Raw genomic sequence first — 14589 nt, forward strand, 5'->3', positions numbered from 1 at the left:
CACTTAATTTAATTTTAATCTTCTTATATATAAAAATGAATCGCAAAATGTGTTGGTAAGCGCATAACTCGAGAACGGCTGAACCGATTTCGATAATTCTTTTTTTATTATATTCCTTGAAGTACGAGGATGGTTTTTATGTAGAGAAAACGTAAATATTATGTACCACGGGCGAAGCCGAGGCGGACCGCTAGTTACCTATAAAACGAAACTTTAAAGATTATATAATATTATTATATTAAATGATAATAATATGTATTATTTATGTAATAAAGCACAATTTGATCAAAACCATGCTCATTGTATATTGTTATTTAATTTTTAAGAACAAGTAACTTTTTAATACTATTTTACTCATTTTATAAATATATATATTTTTTTTTATCGCATTGTATGAAAGTGAGATAAGAAAAACATCTAGAATAATATAATAAATAGAAAATAAAACATCTGATTTATTGAGATTGGTTTTTATTTTTGTGTAGTTCATGCCGTGGATTCCAAATTATTCCTTCATGTCGATACAATTCTACGAATTGTAAAACCTCATTGCTTGTCCACATCGGCGCCTCGGGCCTCCATCGATATTGGAACATGGTTAAACGTAAATTTCATTGACGCGCAACGATACTGTCTCCGCTGACGAGTAACAACAAACTGAACAAGACACCAACGTGTGAACGCTGTTTGTGGAGCGCGCCAAGATCCTTTGATGTGTGCACAAAAAACCGACAACATTCGGTTGGCCTGCCAATATTGGCGCCAACTAGGCTAATGAAGCCAACATACCGCCAAGTAGCTCTCTACACGTTGGCCCAACCCGTTGGCCCAACACGTTGGGCCCATGTGTACTGCCACCATAAGGGAAACCGCGCCCACATTTTATTCCCGTACGAACGGCGTATTCAGCAGTTTAGTATGAAGGCAGGGCCGTAATTCGTGCGAATAGCAAGCTGTATATAAAAGATGCATATTATGTAAACTATTCGCTTTGAGATTCGCGTCTTAGATGAGAGTTTTCGAATAAGAAGACGAATATTATATTTCGAGGCGAATGGTTAAAAATAATGTGTAAAGGTGTAAATGTACCATTATACTTGATACGGTCAAAACCGCACTATTGTGTATTGTGTCAATGTGGTGTCAATGTCATCAAATGTCAACTGTCATCTATCATCAGTTCATCACAAAACAATTTTATGGATTTTACTGCAGTTGATTCTAAATACTTTTAATAAAAATTAATTTAACCGGAAATTTTATGACTAAATAACAATTAAGTTTCATCAAATTTGTTCAATTTGTTCTATTGAATGTATTTTATGTTTTCTTCTATATTATATTTTAAATAAACCATCCCTTTGTAAACATTGGGTTGAAAGTGGTTGAAACTGAGGGTTGAAATGTTTGGTAATACTTTTCCGAATAGATAAATAAATTAGGAAGAAATTTTTTCAATATGTTTTTTATTGGCATTTTCATTCACATTGTATTTTTGTTCTCAATATTTGACATATATTTTAAGTCACCCATTGTAAAAAATGTTCCTCCTTATCAATCGAGACACGAGCCACTTTCTGATAGGCTTGTTCTTTTTGTAGTAGATGGTCTTAGAGCTGAATCATTTTTAAATTATACTACTATGCCATACTTAAGGTGAGTGTAACATCATTGATTTTAATAAATTATATGTGAATGTACTATATAGTATTTACTATTTTTAGATCAATAGGTAACTCATACGGACGTTGGGGTATTTCCAACACACGGGTACCCACAGAAACTCGTCCAGGACATGTTGCGATTATCGCTGGTTTCTATGAAGACCCATCAGCTGTCGCCAAAGGATGGAAAGAGAACCCTGTAGATTTTGACTCTTTATTTAATCAAAGTTCCTTTACATGGTGCTGGGGTGCATATGATATTGTGGATATATTTACCAAAGACAAGAAATTAGAAGACCATATTTTTGTAAAGAAATTTGACCCTTATGATCAATCGTTTAGCTCAGATAAAAATACTACATTACTAGATAAATGGGTATTTGATGATGTGAAGGAATTCTTACAAAAAGCAAAACATGACAATAACTTAAAGAAAAAATTACAGAGTAATAAAATAATATTCTTTTTGCATTTGTTAGGGACTGATACATCTGGTCATACTCACAAACCTAAAACACCGTAAGTGATTTACTATTTTTTTAATACTACAGAAAAATAAAAATATATTCAAGTATTTTGAGGGACTGGGACTATATACTTTTCTAAAATTTCTAGGAATTTTTTAACTACACTAAAAAATGTTGATGATGGTATTAAAGAAATGGAGTACCTTATAAGGAGTTTCTATAATGATGATGGAAAAACAACATTTCTTATGACAGCAGATCATGGAATGACTGATTGGGGTATATAAATTCTTTTTATTAATTAAAAGTATATACTTATTTTCATAAAATATTTGTATAATTTTGTGTTGTTAGATCATATAAGATCAGGTTCATCGTTGGCTGAGAATACTGTAATCTTCATAGTGAATAGAATAATTTTAATTTCCAGGTTCACATGGCACTGGATATGAGCATGAAACAAGAACTCCATATGTTCTTTGGGGAGCTGGTGTGCAACTAATTCAAGACGAAGAAAAACATATTGATGTTGAAACAAATTTCATGTTTCAGGAACATAGATTTGATTTAAATCAAGCAGACTTAACACCTCTGATGGCATCATTCCTCTCCATTCCTGTACCTGTAAATTCTGTTGTAAGGAATGTTTTAATTTTTCTATCAATTTTCTATACTTGTAAGAAAATGAAGAGATAATATGAATCAACTCTTTACATACTTTCTGTTCTTTTAGGGTCAATTGAAATTAAATCTACTTGATTCTTCATTGGCAAATAAAGCAAAAGCATTATACAGTAATAGTAGACAGCTGCTTGCACAATACAATACAAAGAGGCTTGACGTTGAGGCTAATGCCATATCTATTTTATATAAACCATATGAACCCTTAGATGGTAAGAAGGTGAAAGAATTGATAAGGTTCACAGAAATGTTGTTGGAGCATGCTGATTATGACAAATTGATTATGTTTAGTGAAGAGATTATGGATTTGAGTCTAGCTGGTCTTGTTTATTATCATAATTACTACCAGAATCCACTTTTAGCAACAATTACCATCTCCTTTTTGGGATGGATAGCTTATTTATTACGCACACTGATGGAACAATCCATGATATCACAAATTGATGTGTCCAACAAAAAATATCAAACCAAAAGTAATTTATACAAAAAGGCTGATAAAATTATTTTGTTCACATCAACATTTTTGGGTATACTCTATGGTTATTTAATTTATGGTAAGTTGTAATCATATATATGTATTAGTTTACATTCTCTTGGTTTATTGACAGATTCTAATATTGAATTTATATTTTTGGTTTTATGGCATTCAAATGCTTTTTAATTATAAATTAACAAAGAATAGAAAAAATTCGATCACGAGGTGGGACTCGAACCCGCATCCTTTCGCGCCATTCCGGGGCGGATGCCTGACCAACTCAGCCACTCGTGACCCGCCAGAGCAATCGAATTTATTCTATTCTTTCAGTTTTATGTGTCTGAAGGGACACACTGCGCGCCATCTATTGAGATGATTAACAACCATTTCAACCAATATGAAGCACTTTTCAGGGAATACAATATTGTAACGATGGAACACGACCTTTTTTGTTGAATTTATATTTTTGGTTTTATGGCATTCAAATGCTTTTTAAATATAAATTATTTATTTTTTATTTTATTTAAACAATTAGATGACAGGGATCCATTAATGTTAGTACGTGACTTAAAAGCTAATGTTAGTAGGTACAATATTCAAGTACTATCATCAGTTGACGGGGCACCCTATGCGTAAACCTGTCGCTTTGAATGGACAAGTTTACGCACAAAGTGTCCCATGAAAGATGACATATATCTCTCCGAAATTACCATCAAGAGACTGTTGCGACTGCGCCGCACTCTATCAAATGTAGACGCTGTTTTTTTGCGTATTATCGCCCAGAAATCGTCCGTATGCGCATTAGCGAACATTCCAGACGCACTGCAGTAGCGAGGCAGTCCCAACAGCATTCTAAACGCATTATTGTACATGACACGTAAGGCATTAAGCGATCTATCAGTATAGTAAAGTTTTATGGCATTCAAATGCTTTTTAAATATAAATTAACAAAGAATAGAAAAAATTCGATCACGAGGCGGGACTCGAACCCGCATCCTTTCGCGCCATTCCGGGGCGGATGCCATAAAACCAAAAATATAAATTCAACAAAAAAGGTCGTGTTCCATCGTTACAATATTGTATTCACTGAAAAGTGCTTCATATTGGTTGAAATGGTTGTTAATCATCTCAATAGATGGCGCGCGGTGTGTCCCTTCAGACACATAAAACTGAAAGAATAGAATTAATTCGATTGCTCTGGCGGGTCACGAGTGGCTGAGTTGGTCAGGCATCCGCCCCGGAATGGCGCGAAAGGATGCGGGTTCGAGTCCCGCCTCGTGATCGAATTTTTTCTATTCTTTGTTAATTTATATTTAGAATCTAATATTATGTTAATTATTTTATTTTCAGCACAAAATTTGCCACCTCAGTATTATATTTACTTCTTACTGCCAATAGTGCTCTGGTTATATGCTTTGTCACCAGTGAAGCTTTGGATACTGACTTTGAAGATGTTATTCCATAGACGGGGCTTCACCTTATTGGCTGTTGAAGTTTTGTGTTACACATTCGGTTCAATGGCTATTGTGAGTAATGTATTTTAGATGCAACTTATTATTTTATGAAATGTTTGTTTTTAATTTTTATAAATGGTTATTGACTATTGTTAAATTAATGCATGGATCATAACTGTTTATTTCTAGGGATATTCATTCACATATAGGTGGATGCTCAGTATACCATTGCTTGGCATGAGTTTGTGGCCTATGTTTTCATCAGCAAAACGAAATGTTAACACTTTACTGTTTCTCTCATGGCCAGTGGGTTGCTTGATATTAAGTATTTTTTCAATCTCCCCTGTTATTGGAAAGGATGTTTTTATTGAATTAGTGTAAGTGGATTAATAAAATTTTCTTATGTTTAATATTGAATAACATGATATATAATAATTTTAAATTTGTACCAGTTATTTAAATGATTAACATTGATCTTTTATTTGTTTTAGATATCTTGGTGGCTTTATATGGCTCCTTGTTATGATATATTGTGTATGGTTTATATTGAGCCCTAACTGTGAAGATAAAAATAACTTGAGAGATGTGATTCTTTGCGTGGTGCAAATGGTGATTCTTACAATTACATTACAAATTATATTTGTGCAGTCGAAGAAATTTGATGGTGGTGCTCCAATTTCACAAGCTTTGCAAACTGTTTGTTGGTTAATTACTGGTTAGTACCTAATTAAGAAAAATTTTCCTATCTACAGACGAATAGCATTACGAAAATATATTAAAAATCTTTCAGTTCATATTTATTTAAAGTATGTACAATAAAATTTTCAAAAAGGAATTCTTGTTTTTCACATACACTTATTTACGATGAGGTAGACAGTATCAATCAGTTATAATATTTCCATTGTAATTAAACTTTTAAATTAACGAACACCAATTGCTTTTGCAATGAGTTTTTATAAATACTAATTTTTTTGTAACCCTTTTTCAGCTCTTTTACCAGTGTTGCCACTTTTGTATAGCAAGAGACTTAATAACCGTATTCTCGGCATTAACTCTTCAACAATAATTTTTTATTTATTATTATCTGTCGCACATGAGGGGCTTTTTATTGTTGCGTTGATATTTAATATCACATGTTGGATGTACATCGAATTTAAACTTCTTGACATAGGCAGCAAAGAGGTATTTAATTATTATTATTGTTACTTGAACATGAAATTGGGATAAATTAAAATTTATTTAATTTTTGATTATGCAGGTCACTGATTACTATTTTAATTCGGAAGATCAGACGATGGAAAAGCATATTACATCTTTCGAAAGGAGTATAAGCAGCCATGACTTTAGAAGAGCTTTCTTTTTTGTATCCTTTTAATCTACTGTAAAGTGCAGAATGAAAATAAAAAAAGAAAAATTAGGCACACACCATTTGTCATATTCGTTGATAGCAATCGAATTCTGAAACCTTGTAACATTTTCGGATTAACCAATATATAAAGAATTCACCCACATTTCTATTTTTAACCAAATTATATTGCTGTAAATATACTTGTTCTGTTTGTTATGTATTTCCTTATCGTAAAACAGATTTTATACATCGTACTATCATACTTTGGGACTGGCAATATCGACTCATTAAATTCTTATGAAGTGCGATGGGTCCTGTGCTTTACGACCTCATATAAGCCATTTCTTATTATGGCTTTGATAATCATGAAAACTCTGTCAACACAACTGAGTGTTGCCTGTTGTTTCCGAGCTATCCAAAACTTAACAAAGGTCAGTAGTTCACTTATCTTTGATAAGTTCTCATGATTATTATATTTTTACTTACTTATTGCTCGCTCCGGCTACAATTCAGTAGACTATTATTTCATAGAATTCTTAAGTTAGGTACTTATTTTCTGCATAAAGCGGTGAGAATTCTATTTTAATGATTTTTATTGATACATTTTCGTCAACAAAAATTTTCGTCTGTTCGTATGTTTGTAATGGATAAACTCAAAAACTACTCTAAAGATAATAATTCTTCTACCAAAATTGTTTCCAACTAATAGCAGAAGAAGTAAAGATAGTACTAGATCCCACCGCAAGATTATTGTGTTCATAGTTTTTTTGATGAAACCAAAATTTTATGTATTTTTATAATTAGGAGAATATATATATCGACTAGGTTGCCAGTCAAAATTTGGCCGCAAGCATGTTTAATTAAATTTTTTCTACTTAATCGGTTTTTTGGAAAAAAATTCCGTTCACTTGTTATTTATAGTTTTAATCACGGCAAATTACATAAAGATACTAAAAAACCACGGTTGCCGTTTTTCATCTGGCTGCAACCCCTTGGCAGCCTTGTGCAAAAAGGTATAATTTCAATCCATTTATACGTTACACGTTCATAACGCACATTAATTAATCATAATATATCAAATTAAAGCTATTTTTTTTCTTTTCATTATCATATATGGTTGCCTTATTAAATCCAGCCGCAAATGAGGGTTGCTGGCTGTTAAAGATGATGAATATTAATTAAAATTGCTTGCGGCTAAATTTCGACTGGAAATCTAGTCGATATACATTCTCCTAATTATAAATATACCTACATAAAATTTTGGTTTCATCAAAAAAACTATGAACGCACTAATCCTGCGGTGGGATTTAATATTTTTTTAATTACCTAATAATTATTAAATGATTAAACTTATGCCTTTTGTTGTTGTTTCAGGCTCCAATGGGATATGTTCACGTCATAGTTCTCATATATTCAAATATTATGGGTTTGCAATTGTTATACCATGTTACAAATACTGGCAGCTGGCTGGAGATAGGAACATCAATATCACAATATGTTATAGTACAAATTCTTACATTAATAATTGTCCTTATTAATCAATTAGCTAAAATATTAACTGATGTTGATGCGGCTGTCCTGTTTATTAAATTATTTAAGAATAGAAAGAAATATGTATAGAATATTACATATTAACACAAAAAATCGAATTTTGTATTTATTTACGACCTATTATTGTTAAAAAAAAAGTACTTCGAACCCATTGAGTTACTATGAGAGAGACGTGATAACGTCTTTAAAATCGTTTTAGTCGGGTGACATGTTCAGAAACTTGTGTCACACCAAAACCTCACGAGCGCGATCGCAGGTATAACGAGAGAGAGACGGACCGATCTCCCGTCTCATCTCGAGCGCTGCCACCAATAAAACGTTATCACGTAAACATCTCGATCGTAAACCTACTTAACAAACATGAAACAACCAATTTTTCATAAAATATCGATTAGGAAATTACACTTTTGGTTTAAGTAGGTACTAGACGCAAAAAATTCTAAGTCAGGATATTATCAATTTTGAGGTTCCGTACCTACACAAGAGAAAACGGGACTTATTACTATAAAAGACTTCGCTATCGCCTATCTGTATGTCTGTCCGTCTGTAGGTTGTATCTCACGAACCGTAATAGTTATTTGAAATTTTTAGAGTTGAATTTCTTTTGCCGTTATAATTACAAATAATAATTAAGGATAAGGAACATTTAACTTCTCCGCTTGTCTGACTCGCACTTGACCGATTTTATCTTACAACTTACAAGTGAATAAATGAATAGAAATATTGCTGAAGCATTGTATAGTTATAATATACTGCTATAGTTATAATATACATCATATACTTAGGTACAGTAATTATTGTATATAACACAATAATTATTAACTTATTAAGGGAAAAGGTACAATCTCAGATTATGAAGATGTGGCCTCTGGATCTAACTTTCAGTTGTGACCATTGTCCAAGGCCTTTTGGAAACTACCTAAGTTTTAGTAAAAAGTATTCATAATATAAATATACACCACTTATTATTTATCATTATAGAATTTGTCTTTTATATGTTAAACAGTGTTATAAATTTTGTGATTTGATTTCTAAAAGCCTTTCTATCCTCCTCCGAATAGTTACTGACACTTGAAACTTGAGTCCTCGGTTGAGTCTCTGTCCTCTGATCTGTCGACTGTCAATGTCAAATGTCAACCGGTTACCCTGAATCCTGAAAAGGCTAGCGGCTAGAAGTAGAAGTAGAAGTTTTCTATTTTATAATTATATTTCTAGGCTATATATTTACGAACAAGAATAAAATATTTAGTCCATCACTTTTCTTAAAATATAGATTTATTTTCACTATTATAATACCCAGAGTACAGCGGTTGTGTTTACGGTTTAATTTTTAAGCGTTCAAAGATATTATATTTACCTCAAGAAGTTATACTAAAGCTCAATTATTTTAACTGTATTTAGCAACAGACTTGCCGAACTCAATAAGATACATTATTAAGTATTAATATTCTTAATTTACCACAACAAAAATTTTACTGAAACAATTTTTAAGGCCCTTGTTTTGGGCAGCTTCAAGACCAATGTCCAAAAGCAGAGATTTTGCATCAAGCATTCAACAAAATGATGGGTAAGTGCATGAAACTTAATATATGTACATAATATAAACTTTTTTAAACTTTGTTATTTATGTTTGCACAGGTATAATGGAGAAAAACTTATATATCCAGCTGCTTCCCGAAATAAAGAACCAATATTACAAGTTCTGAAAAGATTTATTCTATGTGATGTTGATCAAATTGAAGATGAAAGCCCATTGTTTCTGGAAATAGCATCAGGGTCTGGCCAGCATGTAGCTCACTTTGCTCCCAATTTTCCAGGTGTCAAATTCCAACCAAGTGACATTGATATGAATTTATTTGGAAGTATTTCCTATTATGCTAATCACTGCCATACAAAAAATATATTGCAACCTATATTATTAGATGTGCGGAACAAGTTTTCAAACTATGGTTTTGAAGAGAGTACAATTGATTATATGTACAGTGCTAATTTGATTCATATCAGCCCATATGAATGTACAATTGGATTATTTCAAAATGCAGGCTCATATTTAAAATCTGAAGCTCTGATGATAACTTATGGACCTTACAGTAAAGATGGTGTCATAACACCACAAAGTAACATTGATTTTAATGCATCTCTTAAGGCTAGAAATCCATCATGGGGATTGAGAGATATAAGTGATCTTATCAAGTTGGGAGAAGATAATAATTTATCACTTATAGACACTGTAGAGATGCCTTCAAATAATTATACACTGATTTGGAAAAAGGATTAGTGATAAAATTGCATAAATTAGAAATTAAATTACATATTTAACCAAATAGAAATATGTATTTACAATACACTGAAATAAGAAGTAGAGCTATTATGTATTATATCAGTGTTGTGATAAACATTTTAAAATCTTAGCATTACATGTATATTGCAATGTTAAAAAAAAAATAATGGTGCTTTTGCATATTTTCATTTTTATACAATTTATTGCATTTTCTGTGGGTTCAGATTTGCTTTGTAACCTACTTATATTTTAATTAAATATGTAAATAAGCTTGTGTACAATTTTATTTCCTAAAATTCCTTATCATTTAAATATTTTATATTGTTAATTTGGATATATTATGTAAAACACACTTATCTGCAAGACCTTGTAAATAGTAATACAATGTTGCAACTTTAACAAGGTCTTGTAAATAAGTGTGTGTTTACAGGAATGTTCTTGATAAAACTACACAACAGTGATTTTGTTTTTGATAAATTATATCACACTAGCTTCCGCCCGCGGTTGCGCCCGCGTGGTGTCTTCGCAATAAAAGGTAGCCTATGTTCTTTTTCAGGGTCTAAAGATTGTCTGTGCCAAATTTCATCAAAATAGGTTGAGAGGTTTAAGCGAGATAACGTAACAGACAGAGTTACTTTCGCATTTATTATATAAGTAGAGAAGTAGAGATAAATTTAATGTTATAAAGTGATTTATCCAGAAAAGTAAAGCACGGTCTGTTTTGTGTACCTATGGATCATCAAAAGGCTATTTGTGTAGAATCACTAATATTATTTACAGCACAGTACAAGTCAAGCTTCTAATGGCTGATGCTTTTATTTATTATGCAGTGATTTGTGTCAGTATCACACTTCTTTCCGGTGCAGCACTGGCTCTGGCACTTTGAATTTGGAGAATATGGAGAATATTTGAATATGGAGAATCTCTTTTACACAGAATACAGATGTAAAACCAGGTACATTTCGTTTATGTAATCAGGTAACCTATTACAGCATAATCTATTTTATTTCAACCAAAAGACTAGTATCAATGAACTTTATATTGACAATGACAGTGACAGGTGACAGCGTCACTTTGGACGGCTATTACTCGTATAGTGCCACAAACTTATCTGACCCGGTGACAGTGTCACTGATGTCGCTTTCTTTTATATAAACAAAAAATCTCAGAGCAATAAACCTATAGAGTACTTGTATCGAGCGTATACAATTTACATATATTTGTTTCTCTCTATCTAAAGAAAACGTCGTATGAAAGAATGAGATAGCTATAGACTACAAGCTACGTTTCAACATAGTCATGGCACCATTTTTACTATAGGTACGTATTTAGATAGATAGAAGGTGATAGTGATGGGATGTGCTTCAATCGATAAAATCGTGAATGCATTTTGCATTTACGGTTTCGTGAAATAATAAATAATAAAAAAAAAAAAAAACAAAATTAATCATAAATTCCAGTTGAATACATTATTTGTTTAATCCTACGAATATAATAAATGCGAAATTATGCGAGAATGGATAACTTTCTCTTTCACTGCTGAACCGATTACAATGAAATTTTGTACATACACACATAGGATAGGTTTTATACCGGAAATCCCACGTGAACGGGAACTGTGCGGGATTTTCTTTAAAAACGCGGGCGGAAAGCTAGTATATATTTTAAAATAAATTTTAAACTTGAAATGTAACTAATTTAAAATAAAGATCAATAAAGTTAAAGGAGTGAGGAGAAAGGCACAGTCAGCATGAATTTTAACAAGTTCATAAAAGGACAGTCTTAAAGAAAACATTTTCCTTATATCCTACTAATAAAGCGAAAGTTTGTGAGGATGGATGTTTGTTACTCTTTCACGCGAATACTACTAAACCGATTACAATGAAATTTGGAAAAATTACTTTCGATCCCGTAAATTCCACAGGAATGGGAACTATGCGGGTTTTTCTTTGAAAACGCATGTATATTAAGTATGTATTTAAATAGTAGTTTCTCATCTATGAGAACTGTCATTTAATCAACCGTTTAATTTTCACATAGTTACACATTTAAAGTAAATGTGTAAAAAAATTTCCAAATAAAAATTCACTCACACACAAATGTATTTATTGTCTAAAGGAACAAAAAAAACGTAAGCGTAAGATTGCACAATTCTTCTAGAGTATCCATCTTGATAACACGCAGGCTCGAAATGCAGTGAACACAATCTAGCAAATTTCGACGGCGTCCAATCTACACGTCTCATGTTTTATACCCATTTTTTATTTAGCTCTGGAAATCTAAAACAAAATGAATTTATTAATAATCTAAAAGAGAAACAACAAACTAAACAGATAAGTCAAATAAAACAACCACGTGGTATTTTTTATTTTTCTGCTGTAGAAAATTTACATCTATTATTTGCTACAACAACTACATATAAATCTGATATAAGAAACAAAATAAATAAATCAACGTTAATATGAAATAGATTTTTTGTCATAAATCGATAATATACGCTAGATGTGTTACAACACTACGGTGGTAAACAAAATGCCAAACGTGATAATATTGTGACATTTTTTAAAAATTATTTAATTCTTTTGTATTCCACAACCCCATAAAGTGGGTAAATGTTACAGTTACAACATAAACTTATAAAAAAGCGCTTGATAAAACCTTCAAATAGGGTTAGAACATAAATATTTATCAATTTGCTGAAAATCACTTACCGATGGAAAGATATTTTTTCATTGTTTTCATCCAAAACTCCCATTCGACTAGTAATAGCCGGTAGCTAAACATACAATAGTCATTTTAGCACACTGACAAATAAAAAGAAACACTATACACTTTATATTTTCTAAATATTTCGTTAAAAACACTTGACGCACTGAGCCCACCAGCTGGTTGGAAAACAAACTGACTGCCGGCGCGCTACGTTTGAAGACAGTGCAGATACTCTATCGCTATCTCAATCTGACTTATGCTGTTATTGACTAAGAGTAAGTAGATTAGAAAATATGTATTTTGTTCTGTCTCAATATAAGAACTCTATAGGTTTATTCCTCTGAGCAAAAAATATTCCGTATGAAAAGTCTGTGAAAATGTGACATTTCAAAATGGCGGCACGTAGTTCCAGTTTTTGCCACCGGGTCAGATAAGTTTGTGGCACTGTATTACAAAATTACAGATTTACCACTGTGTACAAACTACAAAATGTATTTTTTTAAGAAAAATCAATAAGCTATAATTATAGCGAAGTTATTTCTCAAAATAAATAAAGACAAATTAATGATGGCTTTTGATAAAGAGTTTATTATGGAACTTTTTTTAGAAGATAATGTATCATCTATGAATAGAGTTATCATTGCTGCTGCTAATGTTATTAAGGAAAACCATGATAATATAACATGTATTAATGATATCGTTAAAAAAGAAAGTGCCAATGAAGTGAAACGGCATAATTACCATAAATTGTTCAGGGATACTCAAAACACGTATGAGGATAATAAATTTTATGAAAACGTTCTTATTAATTATACCGATGAAGACTATGCTGCTAAATTTATGATGAAAAAGTCCACAGTTCAGGTAAACTTTATAATAAAATAATACTTTGTAATAACTCAGGCCCCGGAATCACAGTCACAATAGAAAATCTATTGTGTCGTGGCCCGATCGGGCCGTTCGGGGCTCAATGGGTTAAATAGAATTTTAAATATTGAATGTTTTTTGGTTTCAATTAAATCTTAGAATTATATTTATATTTTCTTTTTATTTTTTTCAGGCTCTAATAAATCACCTTAAAGATTACATAAAACCAGGGACATCAATTATTTCATTGGATAAAAAAGTCCATATTTTCCTTTGGTTACTAACAAGTGATTCTTCATTTAATGATGTTGCTAAATTATTTAGTTTACACAAATCCACTGTCAGTTATATTTTTCATGAAATTGCCACACTACTATCAGAACAAAGATATCATTTTATAAATTGGCCATCTCTGGAAGAACAACATGTCACTAGAATTAAAGTAAACAGTAGATATGGATTCCCCAACTGTGTTGGTTTCATAGATGCCTGTCGGTTAAAAGTCGGGTCTAAAATGAATCGGAAAAATAAGCCTGAAATTATTTTATTGCAAGCTGTTTGTGATGAAACATTAATGTTTTTTGATATCCACATAGGAGATATAGGTAATACACATAAAAGCAGAGTTTATAAGGAGAGCCAATTAGCTCATGAATTAAAAAATTTCATAGATTTTGATAATCATATACTGGGAAACTCAGAGTATAAGTTACGGAAGAACTTAATGACCCCCTTTACTAGTGATGAAGTGTTGACAAGTGAAGAGATGAAATTTAATGAAATACATTGGAAAACATGCACCTACATTGGACATGCTTTTGAACTGCTTAAGGAGAGGTTTAAAAAGTTAAATCATATTGATATTAATAAAGCTGAATCTATTAAGACATTGATTTGTGCAGCTTGCATCTTACACAATTTTGTTTTACTTCACGAAGGGAGCTCCTATATGAAAGAAGAAGCTGTGCTTAATGATGATGGGGTCACTATTGATCCAAGTATAGTCAAAACTGCACTAGAGAAACGGCAGTTTCTTTGTAATTACATAAATTATATAGATAGCACTTAAAAGTATACAAATCGGCATTTTAC

General features: G+C 31.7%; 2 protein-coding genes across 3 annotated transcripts; both read left to right on the top strand.

Annotated features, from left to right (window-relative positions):
• The first annotated feature begins 1187 nt into the window (after positions 1 to 1187).
• On the top strand, positions 1188 to 7738 carry LOC149907811 (GPI ethanolamine phosphate transferase 1-like). 2 transcript variants are annotated; one of them, XM_090102917.1, is made up of 12 exons: positions 1188 to 1656; positions 1725 to 2183; positions 2280 to 2410; positions 2562 to 2767; positions 2865 to 3366; positions 4638 to 4813; positions 4931 to 5118; positions 5233 to 5456; positions 5730 to 5923; positions 6000 to 6104; positions 6329 to 6520; positions 7464 to 7738. In XM_090102917.1, exons 1-12 carry the CDS (start codon positions 1460 to 1462, stop codon positions 7707 to 7709), a joined length of 2820 nt encoding a protein of 939 aa, XP_089959043.1. In that variant the 5' UTR covers positions 1188 to 1459; the 3' UTR covers positions 7710 to 7738. The 2 variants fall into 2 exon arrangements, with proteins under 2 accessions (XP_089959043.1, XP_089959044.1); XM_090102918.1 differs by lacking the exon at positions 2280 to 2410 and having other exon boundaries at positions 1725 to 1863; positions 2144 to 2183.
• A 1039-nt stretch (positions 7739 to 8777) lies between these two features.
• Positions 8778 to 10196, top strand: LOC149907812 (methyltransferase-like 26). The gene is made up of 2 exons (XM_090103407.1): positions 8778 to 9207; positions 9279 to 10196. Exons 1-2 carry the CDS (start codon positions 9161 to 9163, stop codon positions 9916 to 9918), a joined length of 687 nt encoding a protein of 228 aa, XP_089959533.1. The 5' UTR covers positions 8778 to 9160; the 3' UTR covers positions 9919 to 10196.
• The last annotated feature ends 4393 nt before the right edge of the window (positions 10197 to 14589 follow it).

Source organism: Colias eurytheme, chromosome 6 (assembly GCF_061535395.1).
Source record: "Colias eurytheme isolate Ceu_HAF_F1 chromosome 6, ilColEury1 Martin Lab GWU primary, whole genome shotgun sequence".
Taxonomy (NCBI): Eukaryota; Metazoa; Arthropoda; class Insecta; order Lepidoptera; family Pieridae; genus Colias; species Colias eurytheme.

What these genes read in the sequence shown, in the direction of transcription:
- LOC149907812 (XM_090103407.1), top strand. Translation starts at nt 9,161, where the DNA reads ATGTCCAAAAGCAGAGATTTTGCATCAAGCATTCAACAAAATGATGG. An exon ending in AGCATTCAACAAAATGATGG is followed by an intron (nt 9,208 to 9,278) that starts GTAAGTGCATGA and finishes ATGTTTGCACAG; the next exon opens with GTATAATGGAGAAAAACTTA.
- LOC149907811 (XM_090102917.1), top strand. Translation starts at nt 1,460, where the DNA reads ATGTTTTTTATTGGCATTTTCATTCACATTGTATTTTTGTTCTCAATA. An exon ending in CTGTACCTGTAAATTCTGTT is followed by an intron (nt 2,768 to 2,864) that starts GTAAGGAATGTT and finishes CTGTTCTTTTAG; the next exon opens with GGTCAATTGAAATTAAATCT. An exon ending in CATTCGGTTCAATGGCTATT is followed by an intron (nt 4,814 to 4,930) that starts GTGAGTAATGTA and finishes GTTTATTTCTAG; the next exon opens with GGATATTCATTCACATATAG.